The following is a 23,848-nucleotide window of genomic DNA, read 5'->3' as shown; positions in this document are numbered from 1 at the left end:
CAGGTAATCATATGTTTGTTGAAGTTGAATGACTCAAATATTGGAGGTGGGTGCTAGGTGGGGAAAGTGTATGAGTAGGATTTTTCTTGATAAATAATTTTAATTAACAAAAATTTGTAATTAATATTACAACTTGAAACTTACAAGAATTTTTAAAAATTACTTAATGAATTTTATTACATTCACAGGTGTACAACAGTCATCACAACCAAATTTTATAGCATTTCCATCCCAAACCCCCAGCATATAACCCCATTGCCCAACCTCTATCCTTTGGAAACCGTAAGTTTTTCAAAGTCTGTGAGTCAGTATCTGTTCTGCAAAGAAGTTCATTGTGTTCCTTTTTTTTTAGATTCCACATGTCAGTGATAGCATTTGATGTTGGTGTCTCATTGTCTGACTGAATTCACTTAGCATGATAATTTCTAGGTCCATCCATGTTGCTAAAAAATGCCATTATTTTTTTGCTTTTATTGGCTGAGTAATAGTCCATTGTATATATATACCACATCGTCTTTATCCACTCCTCTGTTGATGGACATTTAGGTTGCTTCCATGTCTTGGCTGTTGTGTATAGTGCTGCAAAGAACATTGGAGTACATGTGTCTTTTCGAGTCATGGTTTTCTCTGGATAGATGCCCAGGAGTGGGATTGCTGGATCAAATGGTAACTCTAGTTTTCTGAGGAATCTCCTTACTGTTTTCCACAGTGGTTGCACCAATTTACATTCCCACCAACAGTGTAATAGGGTTCCTTTTTCACCACACCCTCTCTAGCACTTAATTGTTCCATAGACTTTTTGATGGTGGCCATTCTGGCTGGTGTAAGGAGGTGTCTCATAGTGGTTTTGATTTGCATTTCTCTAATGATGAGTGATGTTGAACATCTTTTCATGTGTTTTTTAGCCATCTCTATGTCTTTTCTGGAGAATTGTCTGTTTAGATCTGCCCATTTTTTGATGGGGTTGTTCATTTTTTTGGTATTGAGCTAGGAAGTATTTATAAATTTTGGAGATTAATCCCTTGTCAGTCTCTTCATTTGCAAAGATTTTCTCCCATTCTGTGGGTTGTCTTTTCATTTTGTTTGGGGTTTCCTTTGCTGTGCAGAAACTTTTAAGTTTAATTAGGTCCCATTTTTTTATTTTTGTGTTTATTGTCATTACTCTAAGAGGTGAATCTGAGAAGATGTTGCTGTCGTTTATGTCAGAGTGTTTGGCCTATGTTTTCCTCTAAGAGTTTTATAGTATCTGGTCTTATATCTAGGTCTTTAATCCATTTGGAGTTTTTTTTTTTGTTTTTTTTTTGTCTTTTTGCTATTTCTTGGGCCGCTCCCGCGGCATATGGAGGTTCCCAGGCTAGGGGTCCAATCGGAGCTGTAGCCACCAGCCTACGCCAGAGCCACAGCAACGCGGGATCCGAGCCGTGTCTGCAACCTACACCACAGCTCACGGCAACACCGGATCGTTAACCCACTGAGCAAGGGCAGGGACTGAACCCGCAACCTCATGGTTCCTAGTTGGATTCGTTAACCACTGCGCCATGACGGGAACTCATTTGAAGTTTATTTTTGTGTATAGTGTTAGGGAGTGTTCTAATTTCATGCTTTTCCATGTGGCTGTCCAGTTTTCCCAGCACCACTTAATCGAACAGGCTGTCTTTTCTCCATTGTCTATTCTTGCCTCCTTTGTCATAGATTAGTTGGCTGTAGGTGCATGAGTTTAATTCTGGGCTTTCTATCCTGTTCCACTGATCTATATTTCTGTCTTTGTGCCAGTACCATATGATTTTGATGAATGTTGCTTTGTAGTATAGTCTGAAGTCAGGGAGCCTGATTCCTCCAGCTCCATTTTTCTTTTTCAGGATGTCTTTGGCTATTCTAGGTCTTTTGTGCTTCCAAACAAACTTTAAAATATTTTGTTTGAGTTCTGTGAAAAACATCCTTGGTAATTGATAGGGATTGCACTGAATATGTAGATTGCCTTAGGTAGTAAAGTCATTTTGATAATATTAACTCTTCCAATCCAAGAGCATGGTATGTCTTTCCATCTATTTGTGTCATCTTTGATTTCTTTCATCAGCATTTTATAGTTTTCAGAGTATAGGTCTTTTGTCTCTTTAGGTAGGTTTACCCCTAGGTATTTTATTCTTTTGGATCTGATGGTAAATGGGATTGCTTCCCTAATTTCTCTTTCTGATCTTTTGTTGTTAGTGTATAGGAATGCAATTAATTTCTGTGTATTAATTTTGTATCCTGTGACTTTGCCAAATTCACTGGTGAGCTCTAACAGTTTTCTGGTAGAATCTTTAGGATTCTCTAGGTACAGTATCATTTCATCTGCAAATAGTGATAGTTTGACTTCTTCCTTTTTAATTTGGATTCCTTTTATTTCTTTTGCTTCTCTGATTGCCGTGGCTAGGACTTCCAAAATTATGTTGAAGAGTAGTGGCGAGAGCGGGCATCCTTGTCTTGTTCCTGATCTCAGCAGGAATTCTTTCAGCTTTTCACCATTGAGAATGATGTTAGCTCTGGGTTTGCCATATGTGGCCTTTATTATGTTGAGGTAGGGTCCCTCTATGCCCACTTTCTGAAGGATTTTTATACAGGAATTTTTGCAATGGAACAAAATTTCAGTGATTTATTTTTTATATCTGTTTGTTTTGCATTTAGAGTAAGTAGCTTTGAGCTAGGCTTCTGCACCTTCCTCCTGTAATTATTCTCCTTTGCTGCTGGAGCTGCCTGCTGGATGAGTGGGAGAAGCCTGATTCCAGAGCTCTAGAACTCCTAGTACCACACCCAAAACTTTCTTCTGTGCTTCTTATGGATGTGAATATGAACATGGATATGTTTCATGTGCATTTGTAATGGCCATTCTTCTTTTTCTTCTTTTTAGGGACACACCCGGGACATATGGAAGTTCCCAGGCTAGGGATTGAATCAGCGCGGCAGCTGTCAGCCTACACCACACCCACAGCCACGCGGGATCCAAGCAATGTCTGCAACCTACACCACAGCTCATGGCAACACCAGATCCTGAACCCACTGAGTGAGGCCAGGGATGAAACCCAAGTCCTCATGGATACTAGTTGGGTTCGTTAACCACTGAGCTACAACGCGAACTTCTGTAACAGCCATTCTTCATTCATTACTGTTTTCTCCCCATATCAACCAATCTGGGTGGGACTTACTCTACAGAAAACTGGACCTACAGTTTTGAGGTCATGCCACCAGGTGGTGGCAACGTCAAAGTCATACATATCCTTAGTCCCCTGGTTAGGTCTAATTTTATTTGGGTTGTTTTGCCCTCAAAAAATATATCAGAATTTTATACATTTTAATATGTCAATATTCATAATGTCGTTGGCTGTTTTATGTATTTAAAAGTTTCAAAAAATAGCCGTATTAGTTGGGTACTTTTTGTGTTTGAAGTCTCGTTCTTACTTGACCAAAGGACATGGGTTTAAACTTCCAGGCCTGCACTTCATCAAATTCAAACAGGGCTTTATTCAGGTTTCCTAGTATTTATTTATAACCATAAATTTCCTAGCCTATAACTTTTTTAAAAATTTAGATGTGAAAAAACCTCAATTTAAACTTTTGTTAACTATTATAGTTTTAAAGCTAAACATGGGAGTTCTCTTATGGCACAGCAGGTTGAGGATCCAGCTTTTCACTGCAGCAGTTTGGGTTGCCACTGTGACACGGGTTCAATCCCTGGCCAAGGAATGTCTACACATCACGGACATGGCCAAAAACATTAAAAAATTTAAAAAATGAAGTTAAACACATTTTACCTTTTGAGTAATTTCTTTTTTTTTTTTTTTGTATTTTGTTGTTGTTGTTGTTGTTGTTGTTGTTGCTATTTCTTGGGCCGCTCCCGAGGCATATGGAGATTCCCAGGCTAGGGGTTGAATCGGAGCTGTAGTCACCGGCCTACACCAGAGCCACAGCAACGCAGGATCCGAGCCGCGTCTGCAACCTACACCACAGCTCACGGCAACACCGGATCGTTAACCCACTGAGCAAGGGCAGGGACCGAACCCGCAACCTCATGGTTCCTAGTCGGATTCGTTAACCACTGCGCCACGACGGGAACTTTTTGAGTAATTTCTAACATTTAAAATTGCTACAAATCTTTGGTTGGTTGGCTGCACTCAACTCTTCAGTTAGTTTATCATCCAAATGTGTTAGGTTGTTCTCTTTGTTCTGCTAAAGCTACTTAGGCTATGGAAGAGAAGGCTTTTGTTTGCTTTTTTAATCCTTTGAAATCCAAGTTCTCTTGAATCTTTCCACTGTAAGAGGCAGAAATAGGAGAAAAAAAAAAATCTCGTGTTGCAGTGAGCTGTGGTGTAGGCCAGCAGCTGTAGCTCCAAATCAACCCCTAGCCTGAGAACTTCTGTTTGCCATGGGTGCAGCCCTAAAAAGACCAAAAAAAAAAAGAAAAAAAAAACAAGCAGGATTCTCTTAAAAGCCTTTATGGTTTTTATGGACTTGTACTATTTTGCAACACTGTTGTCTCTTTATGACTTTTATTTGGCTTTACAGATTTAATGTGGTATTTATTATAACCTAGCCAGAAAGAAATTTAAAGCATTAAATTTAAATTATATTTAAGTTAGATATTTGAGCTTAAGCTCTTTAACTGATGCTTCTTAGCAAGCAGTTTGTTGTATTTTAGATGAGTGGATTCTAATGACACTAAATTACTTAAACTGAGTAACTTAATGAATCAAAACTTTTTTCGTTGTTGTCTTTTTAGGGTCACACCTGTGGCATATGGAGGTTCCCAGGCTAGGGGTCCAATCGGAGCTGCAGCTGCCGGTCTACACCTCAGCCACAGCAATACAGGATCTGAGCCGAGTCTGCAGCCTCCACCACACATAGCTCACAGCAACTCCAGATCCTTAACCTACTGAGTAAGGCCAGGGATTGAGCCTGCATCCTCATGGATACCAGTCAGGTTTGTTACCACTGAGCCAATACAGGAACTCCAGATCAAAACATTTTAAATAGTTTTTAAGTAGCATTTTTTTATTACAAATAGTGGACAATCTTAATCCTCGCAAGAAGTACTCAGAAATGTTAGGAGTGAGCATGTCATTGCCCAATGCTCTTAAAAGACAGTAGGAAAATAAGCAATTCCTTATGTAAAAGTAATTTTGCTGATGTTTTAGTATCTCCGTAGATGTATTAGTAGATTCTGTCAATTATTATAATATGTAAAAGTAAGGAATGGCCAGCATGCTGAAGTCTGTTGTGTATGAAAGTGACCTTGTGGACTGCCTGTGAGCCAGTGCTCAGAGTGAGAGAGCAAGAGCCCACCTGGGGCTGTAAGACATTCTGCTGCAGAGGGGCACTGAAACCTAACACACAGAGCTTGTGTGACATCATCCTCTGCAAACCAGGCTAGAAGGGTGGGGGCAAGCTGGGGAAGGGGGACAGTGAGGGGCTGTTGTGTCTTCTGCATCATGGAGAGTACACTTAGGGAACACCCCCCTAAGGGAAGCCCTCGAGGAACCTCAGCACACATGCCAGTCCCAGAGACACTGAGGCATCTGAACACACCTAAGTATGGTGTTTCTGGCCCCCTTTCCTGTTCTGTTCTCTCTCTCCTTCTCCAGGCTTGTTAGGGGAGGGGGATAGGAGGCAGGAACTGCAGTTAGTGGACTGCAAGGAGGACAGAAACCCTAGGCCAGGAACGAGAAAAGGAGAGCACATCCTCTCTAGCAAAGCCCACCACAGCCAGCAGTTGCTGAAAAGGAGAGAAGTCTCATCTCTGTATCAAGATGTGAAGTGTTAGAGTTCCTATAGCGGCTCAGTGGTTAACCAACCCAACTAGGATCCATGAGGACGCGGGTTCGATCCCTGGCCTCGCTCCATGGGTTAAGGATCTGGCATTGCCGTGAGCTGTGGTATAGGTTGCAGACTCAGCTCAGATCCTGCGTTGCTGTAGCTGTGGCATAGGCTGGCAGCTGCAGCTCCTATTCAGCCTCTAGCCTGGGAACCTCCATGTGCCTCAGGTGCTGCCCTAAAAAGACAAAAAGAAAAAGAAAAAGCTATGAAGTGTTAATGTCTGTGTTAGACATTCTAATTTTTGAATTAAGGCTTTGCTTGGCAACTTAAAATAATACATTGCAAGTGATCAAAAAAGTCATGGGTCTCCCAGCTCTTGGTTTAGTGGTGGAGGAAATACTGCCCCACCTAAGCTGATTCTAGAATGGAAGTTGGGGAGGAATTAAGCTGCTTCTGTGGTTTTACTCTCTGAGTACAGTGCAAAACATGTATAGCTTATTTCTTAGCACAGAACTGCTAATAATGCAAATGTACTCATCCTTATAATTCTAAATCTCCCTCTGATTAAAAAAATTTACTTGTTAAAAAATTCTGTCATTCAAGATAATTTTAGGATTACCCTACAAAGTGGATTTTGGGTTTCCTTCTCAGATAGATGGATTTCTTAACAGAGATTCTGTATCTAGGACATATTCTTGCCCAGAGCACTAACAGACCTAATAATTCCAATTTATTTTCACTGTTTTCTGGGGTTCTGTTACTAAGAAAGAGTGGAAGTTGGTAGATAATTTGTAGCTTGTACTGTTTAGCCTTCATTCTGAGTTTGTCTTATTAGAATCCAGTTCTCATGTTCGAAGAGTCTATAATCCTTCATAACTTTGTATCTAACTTCCTTCCCTGCATCAGTTGGAGTTTGCATGTCTTTGGCTTTCAGAATATCTGAGTGACTTCTTTTTTTGTTTTTTTGTTTTTGTTTTTTTTTTTTTTTTGGCTTTTTAGGGCCTCGCCTACAGCATACGGAGGTTCCCAGGCTAGGGGTCAGTCAAATCAGAACTGTAGCTGCCAGCCTATGCCACAGCCACAGGCACGCAGGCTCCAAGCTGCGTCTGCGACCTACACCACAACTCATGGCAACGCCAGATCCTTAACCCACTGAGTGAGGCCAGGGATCCAACCTGCGTTCTCATGGATGCTAGTCAGAGTCGTTAACCACTGAGCCACTGTGGGAACTCCTCTGAGTGACTCCTAATTAGATTCCGCCTAAGGCTTTGGCTGTAGTCACAACTTCTAACTTCATTCTCCTGACACCATAAGGTTTCTGTTGGACCTTCTTTCTTTATCTTCTCTATCTCTTAACTACTGTGCAATATTTTTATTGCTCCCTAGAGATTAAAAATATTTCCTTTGCAATAGTTCACTTTCAAATCTTCTTGCTTTTTTCTTCTTGTAATCTCTTTAGTTTTCTATTTCTTTTTATTACTTTAACCTTCTTGAATGTATTCCTTGTATTTCTAGTTGAACGAATGCTAATCTCTTGTTTTTGTGCTCCGCTCTAACTCTTCACAGTTTCTTCACACTGTGATGTTTGATTATTGTGATCTCATCTTCAGCAGGTGTTACGTGTGGGGTGGTATCTGAAGTCTTCTCAAGCAGGCACTTACTGAATGGCTTCATTTTCCCTTTATGATGCTTTCCTGATGGGTTCCCATGCTTTTCCTGGGTTCATTTTTTAGGATTCCTGTTATACTTTTCTCAGGTTCTTAATTGTGCTCTCCAAGGTTGGCTTGCTGGAAATTTGATCTCCTGGTTAAATAGAATATCAGCCTACTATATTTTTACTAGCTTCGTGAAGTGTTATCTTTTAATAAGCGTTGTCTTGTGTAGCATAAGGAAGAATTTTCAAAAGTGTTCAACAGGCATTCAGTGCTCATACAGGCTTTGAGTTATTTGTTACTATATTTGTTCCGTGAAAAGGTTTGAGACAACAGTATTCAAACCATGTGTGTAGTGGGCACTTCATAAACGTGCGTTAACTGAAGAGCCTTCCTGGCAGATATCACTTAGCCCACTCATTCTTTTTTTTTTTTTTTTCTTTTTAGGGCCGTACCCACAGCATATGGAAGTTCCCAGGCTAGGGGTCAAATCGGAGCTACAGCTGCCAGCCTACACCACAGCCACAGCAACGCCAGATCCAAGCCACATCTGCAACCTGCACCACAGTTCCCAGCAACGTGGGATCCTTAACCCATTGAGCGAGACCAGGGATAGAACCTTCATCCACGTGGATACTAGTTGGGTTTGTTAACCACTGAACCACGAAGGGAACTCCCAGCCCACTCATTCTTATGCTTGAAGATTTAGTTCTAAAACCCAATATAGGGGAATAAGAATATTTTGGGTTTTTTTCTAGGTAAAAGAATGTTTTAAAGTTGATGTTTTCCAAAGTATTTTGCAGCTTTCAGAGCTGACCAGAACCATATGAAATAGAGTGTTCTTAAAGCTTTACCCATTATAACAGTTGCAATGTTTACTCTGCTAAAGGCAGAAAATAAGTTTACTTGGTAGGAATGATAAAGGTGAGATATATTTAATGGCTCCTTCAGAGTAAAATGTTTCAAAAGTAGAGCATACTTCAAGCATCATTTAGTCAAGATTCTGACTCTTATTTCTGTGCATGTATCTTGGTTTTGTGTGATGCCTTTGTCTTCAAGCTGGCTTTCTTCATGGTTAAAAGGTAGATGCTAGCAGCAATTTGGAGACTGTTGGCCTCCTTGTAGATATGCCCTTTAGAATCCAGAGGGCGGAAGAGACTTGTTTCCCACAACCACTGAACAAAAGACTTTGACCTTATTCTGATTCAATACTTGGAATCAACCACTGAGGCAAAGAGCATTCCATACAGTGATGGGCTTAGCCACATAGTCATTGCCTATCCCTCAGCACCAAAACCAGCATTAAATCCTAGTGAGAAGTGGGCAAGACAAGTGTGAAGAGAACCACAAAAGAGCCTTCCTACTGAAGGATGTGAAAGCACTCTTAAGTAAATGGAGCAACACATTCATGAATGAGAAGATTCAACTATAAAAATGTCAATTTAGGTCATTTATATGTCATAGTAAACAGGATCCCACTAGATTTTTATGGATTTTCAAGTTCATGTGGTAGAGAAACTGCAAGAAGGACCAAAACAGTATTAAAAAAGGAAGAATAGAAGTTCCCTTGTGGCTCAGCAGGACTAACTCAACTAGTATCCATGAAGATGCAGGTTCGATCCCTGGCCTTGCTCAGTGAGTTAAGGATCTGGCGTTGCCATGAGCTCTGGGGTAATTCGCAGATGTGGCTCGGATCCAGCATTGCTGTTGGCTGCGGTATAGGCCGGCAGCTGTAACTCCGATTTAACTCCTAGCCTGGGAACTTCCATATGTCGTGGGTGTGGCCCTAAAAAGCAAAATAAAGGGGGGGAGTGGGAACAATGGGGTGGAATTTTCTCCATCTTATATCAAAATAGAATGCTATAGTAATTAAAACTTGCTCTTTGTGTAAGAATAGACAGATCAGTGGTACAGAAAAGCCATAAGCAGGCTCTTGTAACAGCTTTGTGAGGAAGATGCTGTACATCTTTGTCAGTTTCATGGAGGGAGGACAGACTGTTGAGAGAAAGGACAGACATTGAGTGAGGTGTAGGGATAACTGGATGTCTGTTGAAATGAATTAAAGTTACAGCCCTTCCTCACCCCTTTTCCAAAATAAACTAGACACCTTTTTAAAGTGAAAGATAAAAAGAAAACAATAATAGAAGGAAACTATTTGTATAATATTATTTCGAGAGGCTTTTCTAAGCAAGACAGAATCTAGACACCAAAAAACTGATGCATTTGCACAAAAAAAAAGTATACATTGGAAGATAACATTAAAAGTTGAACATTTATAACTAAGTAATTATCATCTACTGCATATAAAAAGTTCCTAAAACTATAGGAAAAAAAGGGTAAAAATGTAATAAAATAATGGTCAAAGGTTTGTTTTTTTTTTTTGTCTTTTTGCCTTTTCTTGAGCTGCTCCCACGGCATATGGAGGTTCCCAGGCTACAGGTTGAATCGGAGCTGTAGCCACTGGCCTATGCCAGAGCTGCAGTACAGCAACGCAGGATCCGAGCCAAGTCTGCAGCCTACACCACAGCTCATGGCAACACCAGATCCTTAACCCACTGAGCGAGGCCAGGGATCGAACCCGCAACCTCATGGTTCCTAGTCAGATTCGTTAACCACTGCACCACGACAGGAACTCCAAGGTCAAAGGATATTATTAAACAAATCACTGAAGAAATATGTCCATACAATCACTAGATGTTTGAAAAATGCTAAATCTTGATCATCAAAGACATACAAATTAAAGCAATAATGGAATGTCATTTTTCAGCCATCAGATTATCAATCTTTAAATTATTACCATGTCTACTTTTGAGAAACTTACAGAGAGTAAAAGTGAAGCTTGAAACTTACAGGGAATATTGGTGAAGGGCAAAATGACTAAATTAAAAGTTCAACATTCACTTCACACCCATTGGGATAACTGTGATGAAAATGAAAAAATGGTAACAGTGTTAGAGAAATCGAACCCTTGTACTAATTGCTAATAGGAGTGTAAAATGGTGAAACCACTTAGAAAACAGTATGATGGTTCCTCAAAAAGTTAACTGTAGAATTCCCAATTCCACTTCAGAGTGTATACCCCCAAAATTGAAAACAGGGAAGGGCCTAAGATATTCGTGCACCAGTGTTCACTACAGCATTATTCCTGATGGCTAAAAGGTAACAAGCCAAATGTCCCCAGTGTCCATCAACAGATGAATGGATAAACAAAATGTGGTATATACCTAAATGGAATGTTTATTATTCAGTCATAAAAAGGAATGATGTTTTGATACATGCTACAACATGGATGAATCTTGAAAACATTGTGCTAAATAAAATCAGCCAGACACTAAAGGACAAATACTGCCTGATTGTGCTAATATGAGGTTCTTAGAGTAGGCAAATTCATAGATACAGAAAATAGAATAGAAGTTCTTGGGGGCTGCATGGAGAGAGGAAAGGGGAGCTGTTCTTTAACGGGTACCGAGTTTCTGTCTGGGATGATGAAAAAGTTTTAGAAATAGATGACGGTGATGGTGGCACAACATTGTGAATGTACTTAATAGCACTGAATTATACACTTAAAAATGGTTAAAGTGGTAAACTTCATGTTATGTGTATTTTCCACAACAAAAAGCACTTTTTAAAGTTAAATATTCATATATTTTGATCCAAGAATTTTGATTCTAAACTACCTTACAGAAAGCCTTCCACATGTGCACAGAAATCTGTGTCAAATGATGGGACTCTAGGAGGCTTGCATTAGTGACAATCTGGAATTAATAAAACACCTGTTGAGGAGTTCCTGTTGTGGCGAAGCAGAAGTGAATCTGATTAGTATCCATGAGAATGTGGGTTCAATCCCTGGCCTTGATCAGTGGGTCAGTGATCTGGCGTTGCCATGAGCTGTGGTATAGGTCACAGACAAGGCTCGGATCTGGCGTGGTTGTGGCTGGGGTATACGCCAGCAGCGACAGCTCTGGTTCGACCCCAAGACTGGGGCCCTCCATATGCCATGAGTACAGCCCTAAAAAGCAAAATAAATAAATAAATAAAAGCCTATTGATAAAGGAGTAGAATAATAATGGTGTGTAGGTATTTTTAAAAGAATGAACACAACACTAAATGCTGGTAAAAATGTGGAGCAACAGGAATTCTCACTTATTGCTGGATAGAATGAAGAAGGTTTTTTTTTCAATTTTTTTATTGTAGTTGATTTGCAATATTCTGTCAATTTGGTACAGCCACTTTAGAAGACAGTTTGGTAGCTTCATACAGATGATTCAGCAATTGTACTCCATGAGATTATCCAAATGGGTGGAAAACCAATGTTTATAACAGTTTTATTTGTAATTGCTAAAACTTGGAAGCAACCAAAATGTCTTTCAGTAGGTAAATGCATGCATAGACTGTGGTACATTCAGACAGTGGAGTATTATTCAATAATTAAAAGAAATGAGCTCTCAAGCCATGAAAAGACCTTAAATGCATGCTACTAAATGAACGAAGCCAGTATGCAAAGGTTAGGTAATATATTTTTCCAACTACATGACATTTTAGAAAGGCAAAACTGTATAGACAGGGGTTGCCAGAGGTTGGTGGGGGGGAAAGCAGGGATGAACAGAGCACAGAAGGTGCTCGGGGCAGTGAAACTACCCTGTATGATACCATAAGGATGACGACATGTCGTTATGCATTTCTTACAGCCCATTGAATAAACAACACCAAGTGTGATCACAATGTGTCATTGTAGGCTCATCAGTGTGACAAATGTACAGTCTGGGGGGATTTTGATAGTGGGGGAGCCTGGAGGCAGGGCTTATATGGGAACTCTACAACTTTCACTCACCTTGGCTGTAAACCAAAAACTGCTCTAAAAAGTATATTTTTTTAAAAAAATGAAGTAGACCTTAGAAAATATGCTGACATGAAGCATAAAGGATGTGTTTTGACATGTTCTCCGCCTTGATCTACACCCGAATATAAAGCAAAGGAATTAGAACAAGGAGGACGCCCACCAGGGAGGGATAGTGGGGGTGGGACAGAGCTGGCGAGCAAAGGGGACTTTGTTGAACTACTTCTCCATTGAGTTTTTTAAAACAAATGTTTACTCCTACTAAGCTCTTGAAGATATACTCGTATATTGCTTATAATGGGAAAAGAATTTTTTTTCAAGTTTCATTCAGATATGACTGACATACAGCACTGTGTAGATTTAAGGTGTACAGCATAATGATTTGATTTACATAGATCATGAAGTGATTACCCCAGTACGTTTAGTGAATATCCATCCTCTTATACAGATGCACGGTTAAAGAAGTAGAATTTTTTTTCTTGTGAAGAGAACTCTTAGGATTTACTGTCCTCACAATTTTCATATGTGCCATACAGCAGCATTGATTATGTTGTTTGTTACATCCCTAGTATACTGATGTGTCTCCTGACTGGAAGTTTGGACCTTTTGACTGTATTCTTCCAGTTCCTCCTCCCCTCACTCCCCCATTCCCCAACTACAGATTGGATCTCTTTTTCTATGTGTTTCCTTTGGTAGTTCCTATTACACAGCATGGTGATTCTTTCTGGGCATTTCCAACTGATCGCCATGACAAGTCTAATTACCATGTTACCCTACAAAGATGTTACATAGTTCCTGACTGTATTTCCCATACATACTCATGACTCATACTGTGCACTTCATACTCATGACTCATCGACTTTGCAACTGGAAATTGGTACCTCTTAATCTCCCTACCTATTCCTTTCCTCTCCTCCCTTCCCTGGGAAAATAAATTTTTAAGTGATGGCTATATAGGCTCATAATATAGAAAATTTATCCATACATTCCACAATACAGAGATAACCATTTTTTAAGTTTCGTGCATTTTCTTGAAGTTTTGAGAGGGTTGGGGGGGGTTGGTTATAGATAGGCTCTCAAATGTATTGACATTTTTGTTTCCAACTTTTTAAAAGCTCTAATCTATATTTGTATGATTAAAATTTCTTCTAAAACATTTGCTTTGGCTGTATAATTGCCACACATCTATACCACGAAATAACGTTTTAACATGTATCTATTAAGACAATTATAAAGCTCCCGTCTTTATACTGAAAGCATCTTTCTGGTATTCATTGCTTCCTTATGATCAATTCCTAAATGGAATGTCACCTTAAAAAATAAATTCTAAAATTTTAGATACACCAGTAAGACTTTTAAGTATATAAAATCTTAAATTATACTAGCTCTTTTTTTTTCTAAGGAAGACAACACATAGACCCTTTCCCCCCCACAATGTACATGCATTTGATAAAACAAGTAAGTAGGCTGATTTGGTTTCTCTTGCTATTATCTCTTTTCCTCATTCTCTGTTTCTTGACATTCTTTCTCACCTATGAAAACTTGTGTATTTCTTTTCCTGATGTTTTGTAATTTTCTTATTTCTAAAAATGAGCAAATTAGGATTCCAGTGTAGCCAGCTTGAATCAATCTTTCTGTTCCTCTTATGAATAGGCAGTTCCTCCAGGCAGTGAATTAGCCCTTTAGAAAACACTGGCATTGTATTCCTGAACTCCAAGTGTCTGTATAGGTGGTCTGGATCGCATTAAAGAGAAGCACTGTGTCAGATTCTCAGGTCTAAAGTTGAAATCCTGTTCTTACTAATTACAAGTCAATTTTGTTGTTGCCACTGCTGCTGTTTTTCTGCGTTACTGGGTTTTAAAAATTATTTGCTTTAGTAAAAGTGGGAAATGAATTTGTTACAGTATATAGTATATGGTTCTTGTTTTAATGTTGTTGAAGTGTACCAAGAGAATTTTCCCTTTAAAGGAATCCTATAGTGAATACTTTTGATTGTAGAGTATCACTTTTTCTATTTTTGTAAATGTAGGCTTTTGTATTTCTTTCAGTGACAGACACGTTGAGATATTTTGTTTCTAGTTCAGACTACAATATTTAGTAGTAATTCATTTTTGCTAATGAACTAGATAATAGTCTCCCAAAGATAAATATCTTGTATATTTTAGTTGCATTTTTTTAAGATCAGCCTCTAACTAGAAGCATCATCCAATTGCCTGGGAGCATGTTAGAAATGCACATTATTAGGCTCTTCCCTAGACCTGTACTAACTCAAAAACTGGGAGATGGAGCCCAGCCACGAGTGTTTTAACAAGCCCTTCGGGTGAATCTGATGTGTGTAAAAGTTTAGAACTACTGGTTTAGATAATCTCTACCGAATAGGTAAAAGTCTCAGCTCTTAATCACTCGAGGCTTAGGTTTGGTTTAATTCCAAGGTGTGTGTTAGGAGCTATAGCAGTATTACTTCTAAGAGATGTGTAGATGAAAATCTGATAGCAAAGGCTGCCTTGCAGGAGTTGCTTTCATTGTTTCCAGTAGTTGAGATTTTAAGAACCAAACAGAGCCAAGACTCCTTCACTATTGAATTGAACCAAATTGTTTCAGTACTTAGGATAATTAAGCAGAAGCTTTTCATTTGATAACATCTTTTAGTTGTGCCCCCCTCCATTACTAAGATCCTTAAAATGACAAATTATGAAATCACATTTAAAAGGTATTGGATTGTTTTCAGAGTTAAGGCATTCCTGAATTAGCTCTCTTTCACATGCTTTCAAGTTATAATAATTATAAGTAGACATTCAGTACCTGGGAGACACCTAATTAATGTAAATTAAATGTCTATTAATTATTGGCTTATTTTTATATAATTCTTTTTTTTTGTTTTGTTTTGGCTTTGGTCATTTTCTAGGTCTGCACCCACGGCATATGGTTCCCAGGCTAGGGGTCCAATAAGAGCTGCAGCTGCTGGCGACACCCGGGATCCGAGCTGTATCTGCGACCTACACCACAGCTCATGGCAACGCCAGATCCTTAAACACACTGAGCAAGGCCAGGGATCGAACCTACATTCTCATGGATTCTAGTCTCATGGATTCTACTGAGCCATGAGAGGAACTCCTATAATTCTTCATTTTGGGGGTAACATCTCCCCATCTGATTATTTTTTAAACAGTTTTAATGGAAACATGTTATGCTAGTATGTATGGGTATTTTTTTTTTTCATTGGGAAATTCTCTACTCCTGAATTTAGATGTTACATGCATTTATTAATTATTTCAGGTGGGTCATTCAGGGCGGATTATTAACCTTTTAAATATGGTGTTATTTTATATGGGAGAACCTTTGTTTTTAAAGAACTAGATCTCCTTGCTAAATTTAGGGCTTTAAAGCTTATTTTGGCTCTTAAATCTACAGCAGATTTTTGTTTTCTTAACTTAGGAAGATAATTACTCTCAAGAAGAGGTATAACTGGTTTGGTGGTGGTATCTTCTTGGCATCACAGATGAATCTTCTTCGTGCTGTGGATTAGAATCAGGGACAAGAGAACTATTAAAGGAACACTGACAGGGTTCCCTTTATGCATAGTGAGAAGTGGAAGATTTTAAGTCAGTGTAAAGCTATCAACTTTTCAAAGATACTGTTTGTGATTTTTAAGCAAAAAAAGTTTCTAAATACTGTGCACTTATAATGTCATATTGTAAAAGGTCAGTTTCTTAGAATCAGCCAAAAGAAATTACTCATCCATTCATTCGTTGATTATTTTCTGAATGTTTATAACTCACGAGTGAAGGAGGAGTGGAATAAATTGTAAGAAATCCCTTGCTCAGTAAAATGAGTGAAATTTCCAACTCATTTATAGTAAAAGATGTGGTGAAGAATTTAGTATTGGGAATTTCCTGAGATTATTTATTTAGTCTTGGGCCCAAGTGAGATGAATAAAATTAAGCTGCAGTTTCGGGGGGGTGTCCAACTACATGCTAATGAATATTCTATATCTAAGGTCTTTTATGCTGGTACTCTTTAATCTATTTTTGATATAACCTATTACTTTCTAAGCTTAATAAAATGCTTTAACTGATTATTTTTAAGGTATGTAAAACATGCCTAAAATCGGCAATAGGCTAATAGAGTTCTTTCTTCTCTGAGAGCTTGATATACAATTCCCCATAAAATACCTTAAGAATAGTAGGAGTTCCCGGAGTTCCCGTCATGGTGTAGCCGAAATGAATGCAACTAGGAACCATGAGGTTGCGGGTTCGATCCCTGGCCTCGCTCAGTGGGTTAAGGATCTGGCGTTGCCATGAGCTGTGGTGTAGGTCACAGACTTGGCTCAGATCCCGAGTTGCTGAGGCTCTGGCTTAGGCTGGTGGCTGCAGCTCCAATTAGACCCCTAGCCTGGGAACTTTCATATGCTGTGGGTGCGGCCCTAAAAAGACAAAAAAGAATAATAGGAGTTCCCGTTGTGGCTCAGTGGTAACGAACCCGACTAGTATCCATGAGGACTCAGTTTCAGTCTGTGGCCCTGCTCAGTGGATTAAGGATCTGATGTTGCCATGAGCTGTGGTGTAAGCCAGTAGTTGCAGCTCCAATTTTACCGCTAGCCTGGGGACTTCCATGTGCTGTGAGTGTGGTCCTAAAAAGCAAAAAAAAAAAAAAAAAGAATAAGTGATGCATTCATTTTTGACTATGTGAAACACATCACAGAGTGAGAATTTATAAGAAAAAATATAGACTGTTTCAAAAAGGCTGCGGTCAGGGAGTTCCCACTGTGGTACAATGGGTTAAGGATCTGTCTGCAGTGGTTTTGGTCACTATGGAGTTTGCAAGTTCGATTCCTGGCCTGGCACAGTGGGTTAAGGATCCACTGTTGCCACAGCTGTGGCACGTTGCACCTGCAGCTTGAAGTCGATCCCTGGCCCCGGGAATTTCCATACGTCTCAGGTGCAAAAAAAAAAAAAAAAAAGACTTTAGTCAGAGGAGAATTTGTATAAAACAGATTTTTTTTTAATCTTTTCAAGTTAAATTTTTAACTAAATAATATACCTCAAGTTATTTGTGATGGCGGCTGGGAACTTATAAATGAAGACCATAGGAAAGACCGAAAGCATGTTGTTCATTTATTTGTATAGGATAAGAAGACGTATTTTTAAACTTTGGTTTTTTTTTTCAGTCTTCCCTAATGACTCACAGTACTTGGTTTTCTTCACGTTAGAGACGTCAGCTCCCAGGGTGGTGCTTGACATTTCTGTCACACTGACTGCACAGAAGACAAATCTCATTTGGTGTTCTTGATTCGTAAACTTTGTTTTATTTTATTTTATTTTTTTGTCTTTTTTTGGCCATTTCTTGGGCCGCTCCTGCAGCATATGGAGGTTCCCAGGCTAGGGGTCGAATCGGAGCTGTAGCCACCCGCCTACGCCAGAGCCACAGCAACGCGGGGTCTGAGCCGAGTCTGTGACCTACACCACAGCTCATGGCAACACCAGATCCTTAACCCACTGAGCGAGGCCAGGGATCGAACCCACAGCCTCATGGTTCCTTGTCGGATTCGTTAACCACTGCACCACGACAGAAACTCCCTTGATTCATAAACTTTATGTTAAGCAAGTTTATCTCAGCAAACCATTCTATTTATTAACATTCTCTAGTTATCCGAGGGAAACCAAAAGCACGCCAACCTACAGAAAAGCATCGAGAAAGCAAAAATTGGACGACATGAAACGGTAAGTTTGCATCTGTAGATTCTTTAACAGTGTCACTTCTAAGTAAAAGAATAAAGGCAGAGAGGTTCCTGTGAGGAGGATGCTGTTCCTCCCAGAAGAGAAGTGGGTCACAGCAAAAGATGTGAACATGTGACCCGGTAGGATTCACTAATTGTGCATCTGGATGTTGTTATTACCGTGTTGTACTGTGTATGGCAGCATAGCACAGAGGCATAAACTGGAGCCACACTGCCTGGGTTTGAAAGTCTCCTAAACACTCTCTTCCCAGTTTTCCTCAGTTGTAAAATGGAGAGTAATAAGATCCATATCATCAAGTTATTGTGTGGATTAAACTAGCTAATATTTGCAAAGCACTTAGAAAAGGACCTGGCACAAAGTAAAGCCCTATATAAAGGTTCATGTACATTTTTAAGAGTCATGTTTTTAAAAGTCTTGGCATAGGACAAATTGAAAACTGCCAACATAACATCCTTGTGACCTTGAAATATTTCTCAATTATTTAAATGAATGTTGACCTACTATTTTAAAATGTGCAGTGTTCTCTAAAGTATTATGTTAGGGGTTTTAAAAAATCAGTTTCATCATTATGTTAAGTGTGAATTTATGACTTGAAAAAAATGTAAAGGATCAACATGGAACATTAAGCCTTTCACCTCAGCTTCTGTACCACTAGATTGGGAAAGCGTCTCAAAAATTTGTCACATTGTAGAAAAGAATACATCACTGGTTTATGTGGCTTTATGCTTTTCAAAGTTACTTCTCATGCCTTCTTGACTACTGTGACTAGTCAGTGCAGTCACGGGTGGGAATTAGAGAATGGTAACTGCTGAAGAATATTTACGGGAAGATAAGTTTGGGTATAACCTGAAGCTATTATATTTCTTTTTCGGTTGACAGCAACTACCAGTTCTTTATTTGATCTCGTTTGGTTTTTTCTTTTTTTCTTTAATTTGGCGATATCCTGTAGAAGTATCTTCAATTAATGGTGCCAAATTCATGCCCAAAAGTAGGCAGTCTGCTAAAGGCTACCCAGTCCACTGCAACCATTGGAACCAGGAGAAGCAGCCACTTGCAAACCAGCCGGTGCTTGCCGCTGGCTTGTGCTAGAGCAGAGTAGTTCAGAAAGGTTCCTGAGGAAGGAGTTCACTAGTCAGGAGTTTTCAGAAATAGCTGAAAGCATTTTCTGTCTACTCTCTACTGGAAAGCTCTTTCCATAATTCATGGTGATGATGTAATGAAGAAGAAATAGCTAGCGTGTGTATTCTGCTCACTATGAGACAGGTACTGTTCCCAGTGTATTTTCTATATTTAGTGAATCCTGCCAACAGTCCAAGGAGGTGGCTACTATTTCTCTCTTCATTTTTACCTTTAGGGAACTGCAGGCACAAAGAGGTTAAGTACTTTGGCCAAGATCTTGGTGCCGATAACAGTCTGAGAGAGCTCTCAACTCAGGGTAGCTGGAGAGCTGTCATCGTATTCACATGGATAGTCACCATTCTGCTGCTTTTGTCTTCATGAGCTTTTTCTCTTCTCATTTTTCATTATGGATTGTGTATCATGTGGGTGTTGATAGCCAATAATAACCATCTTATCTTGTAGTTTTCTTTTTTTTTTTTTTATGTCCACACCTGTGGCATATGGAGGTTCCCAGGCTAGGGGTCGAATCAGAGCTACAGTTGGGGCCTACGCCACAGCCACAGCCACAGCCACACCGAATCCAAGCCACATCTGCAACCTACACCACAGCTCACAGCCATACTGGATCCTTAACCCACTGATCAAGGTCAGGGATCAAATCTGCATCCTTGGGGAGACAGTGTCAGGTCCTTAACCTGCTGAACCACAATGGGAATTCCTTTTGTAGTTATTTTTAAATCTCTCCTGTGCTGTGCTAATGTGATATACACCAATCATATGTAGCTGTTTATATTTAAAGTTAAATACAATAGGAGTTCCTACTGTGGCACAACAGAATTGGTGGTGTCTTGGGAGCACTGGGACGCAGGTTCCATCCCCAGCCTGGCACAGTGGGTTAAGGATCTGGCATTGCTGCAGCTGAGGCTTAGGTCACACCTGCAATTCAGAACTGACCCCACGCCTGGGAACTCCATGTACTGCAGGGCAGCCAAAAAAAGAAAAAAAAAATTAAATACAATAAATTCAGTTTCTCTGTAACAAAAGTCACATTTCATGTACTCAGTAGCCCAGTGTAGTGAACGTTCCTGTGTTGGGGAGCACAGGTCTAGGACATGTCTGTCACTGCAGAGTTGTGTTGGACTCTGCTACTTCAGAGCCCTGGACATGCATTCTCCAGTATAAAGGCATGTACGAAAGTACAAGCCAGCAAAAGAACCTTACACTTAAGTCCCATTAGGCAGCTTAAACTCTAGTTTTGCCTCAGACTTATCCTATAATTCTGTACCATAACCTTTTCCAATATTTGATTTTTATTTGAACTCATTTTTCACACATATGAACTGAGTACCTGTAGCACTATGACTTCTACCTGTTAGTGAGAAATACAGCTAGAAATTTTACATGGCGCTCAGGAGATCATTTTGTGTTTAAAAGCTTTCTTCAGATTTATCTTTAAAGGAAAGTGTTGGGAGGTCAGAAGCTACAGTTCTATTATTTCTGGTATCTATAAATATTTTTAAAGGTTAATCATCCTTGAAGGTTGGAAAATTACCTAGAACACTTTTAGGGAAAATTTTATGATGACCGATGTTGCCATAAAATAACACTCATCTATGTAGATACAGTCTTATGGACCTGTCCAAGAAGCAGTATAATTTTTTTCCCAACACGTGATGGCAGTCATCTTTGAGTTCACACATGATCAGTATCCTCTCATCCGTTTTTGAGTATTCCATTCTGCATATTAATTTCCATTCACATAACACATATAAGATGCTTGCGGTTAACAAAGAAAAGTGATAGTTGAGTTTGTTCTTATAAAGTAAATATATGTACGTGTATATGTGTAGTACTGTCAAAAGATTCATGCACATCAGTTATGGGAAATAAAATGAAAATGTTTATTAAAAAGTGTCGTATGTGGCATTTTGTTTGTCTTAATTGTACATAATGTTACTTCGAATGCAGGAAGAGCGAACCATGCTAGCAAAAGAGCTTTCTTCACTTCGAGACCAAAAAGAACAGTTAAAGGCCGAAGTAGAAAAATACAAAGAATGTGACCCGCAGGTTGTGGAAGAAATGCGTAAGTCTATAGTATACCTTGAGGGTTTTTAACTTGGCTAATGAAAGAGACTTCAGACTTCTAGTTGCCTGGAACCATTCTCCATGTATATGAGAAAATAAACCCCTTAATTAGTATTAATACTGCATTAATATTTCCCATAAGAAGTCTTAATGTTAAAGCATTGAACAGTGACAACCCTGGAGTCATGAGCATTTCAAGAATAAGGACAGTCACGGGGTAGAAGGATAAAGACATAAAATATAAGCTTAGGAAAATGAGTCAGAGAAGGAGCTAAGTTGGCCTCGGGTACCTTGGCTCTAGAAGGAAACCTGCCGTTATCTTCTAGGAAAAAATGATACCCCAAAAATAAGAGTTTTTCAAGTTGCAGAAAAGCAGTCTGTGCATTCACTTGATTTTTAAATATTCCAATGATGTTTTCCTTACTTTTAAACCAGAATCCCCAAAGCTTCATTTTTCAGTAATTTTTATGTATGTATGTGAAGAAAGAACTTTGAATATTTGAGGAAATGAAAGTGTATTATAAAGACACTGCATTTAATTGCTTAGGAAACATGCATAACTTCATATTTTTCTGTCTTAGCTTGTCGTGTGTGTGTGTGTTTGTGTGTGTGTCTCTTTTTAGGGAGGTTCTCAGGCCAGGGGTCTAATCGGAGCCGTGGCCACCAGCCTACACCACAGCCACAGCCGAGCTGTGTCTGTGATCTACATCACAGCTCATTGCAACACCAGATCCAAATCACGTCTGCCACCAACACCACAGCTCACCGTAAGGCTGGATCTGCAACCCACTGGGCAAGACCAGGGATCGAACCTGCGTCCTCATGAATGCTAGTCAGATTTGTTTCCACTGAGCCTTAACGAGAACTCCCAGCTTGTCTTTTCATCTAGGAAACTTTACCAAGTGAAACTTTCAGAGAAACTGATATTATAACATGTGATTGAAGGCTTTGAGAGAAATTGAAATATTTGATATTTTTAAATTAACCTGAGAATAGGTTGATCGCAATTAAGCTGTCCTTGATGGTGGTTTTTTGTTGTTGTTGTTTTTGTTTTTTCATTTGTGGCTGCCCCATGCTATATGGAGCTCCAGGCCAGGGATCAGATCTGAGCCACAGTTGTGACCTAGGCTGCAGCTGTGGCAACCCCAGATCTTTAACCCACTGTGCCAGGCATGTCTCAGTGCTCCTAAGGATCTGCCGGTCCCATTGCACCACAGTGGGAGCTCCTTAGTGGTATTCTTTATAATTGAAAAAAAATTTTTTAAGCAGTTCAGTTAGTGTAACCTAAAGTTAAACTTAATTTTAGAGATAAGTCCTGCTTTGTACAACTTCAGGAGATGTCATTCCAATTCGTGTAGAGAATGTTTACTAGCCCTGGTTCAGCTGATTACCCAGGGTGATTTTCAAAGCAGGGTAGAGGCAGAAAAACCCCTGAGCCAGTCATTTTCTGTAAATTAAGTATTTGGGGAGACATGTTAGGTCTTTCATGCTGCCCACAGATTTGATTCATTTATCTTCCTGCTGAAGAAAGTGCTAGCCAAATTTGCTACAAAATTTACCACTTTAATTTGTTTTAAAGTTTTAACAGGTAACAAATTACCCAGTGAACTCAGGCACATCACAGCAGCAGGAGATAGGGTAGGAATTCACTCCTAGGAAGCTAGGCCTGCTCATGATTCATCTTTAAAGGAAACACAGGAATTCCTGTTGTGGCTCAGCAGTTAACAAATCTGACTAGCATCTGTGAGGACGCAAGTTCAATCCCTGGCCTCAATCAGTGGGTCAGGGATCCGGCATTGCTGTGAGCTGTGGTGTAGGTCACAGACATGACTTGGATCCTGTGTTGCTGTGGCTGTGGCGTAGGCTGGCAGCTACAGCTCAGCTCCAATTCTACCCCTAGCCTGGGAACCTCTGTATGCTGCAGGCACGGCCCTAAAAAATGCAAAAATTAAAAAAAAAAAAAAAGGAAACACAGACTGCTTGTTAAAGATGACATCAAATGTTGTATGTCTTATCTAGAGCAGCTTCTCATCAAAAAGCATTTTGAGAAAACAGTTTTCTTGGAGTTCCCTAGTAGCCTAGTGGGTTAAGGATCTGGTGTTGTCACTGCTGTGGCTCGGCTCACTGCTGTGGCATGAGTTCCATCCCTGGCCTGGGAATTTCTGAATGTGGCAAAAAAAAAAAAAAAAACCAGTTTTCTTACTCAGGTTTAATACCTTCAGGTGGTTTATTTTCACAATCAGCAAGACTGTGCCCTCTCACAGCTCTTCATTAAAGTGCTGTTTTCACAGTAACCAAATATGATCTTTCATTTATTACCTTTACTTGTCTGCCTTCCTTTCTAATTTTAGTTTTGTGTAATTCTTGGACTTTTTCCTTGCAGTGCTAACTCTTGGCTTACCCACCTTGTTCTCTTTTCTGTGTCGGGGCCCCCAGCTCTTAGCTGTACCGAGTGGAGGCTTCTGCTTTTTCACTTTGTGGTCCCCATTGCGTTACCACAGCTCTTTCTCTGGGCAGAGCACCCTGACAGGCAGCACCTCTCCTTGTAACCCCCCATCTTTACAGCCCTTTTCATGCTTGTGATTACATCCATCCACTCAGGAGTGACTAAAAACTCATATTCAGGC

The 23,848-nt window shown here is 39.7% G+C and overlaps 1 protein-coding gene across 3 annotated transcripts in view; it reads left to right on the top strand.

The window, feature by feature from the left end:
• MND1 (meiotic nuclear divisions 1) overlaps window positions 1-23,848 on the top strand; it is a 65,938-nt gene that overhangs the window by 28,856 nt on the left and 13,234 nt on the right. For 2 of the 3 annotated variants that reach the window (XM_047799418.1, XM_047799417.1), the window contains 2 exons: window positions 17,925-17,999; window positions 21,105-21,219. In XM_047799418.1, coding sequence (XP_047655374.1) covers window positions 17,925-17,999; window positions 21,105-21,219 — 190 coding nt within the window. The remainder of the gene's footprint in view (window positions 1-17,924; window positions 18,000-21,104; window positions 21,220-23,848) is intronic. The other variant, XM_047799419.1, reaches the window with a different exon arrangement.

Source organism: Phacochoerus africanus, chromosome 10 (assembly GCF_016906955.1).
Source record: "Phacochoerus africanus isolate WHEZ1 chromosome 10, ROS_Pafr_v1, whole genome shotgun sequence".
Taxonomy (NCBI): domain Eukaryota; kingdom Metazoa; phylum Chordata; class Mammalia; order Artiodactyla; family Suidae; genus Phacochoerus; species Phacochoerus africanus.
Note: the sequence above shows the minus strand (reverse complement) of the source record. Positions and strands in the feature narration are given on the sequence as shown.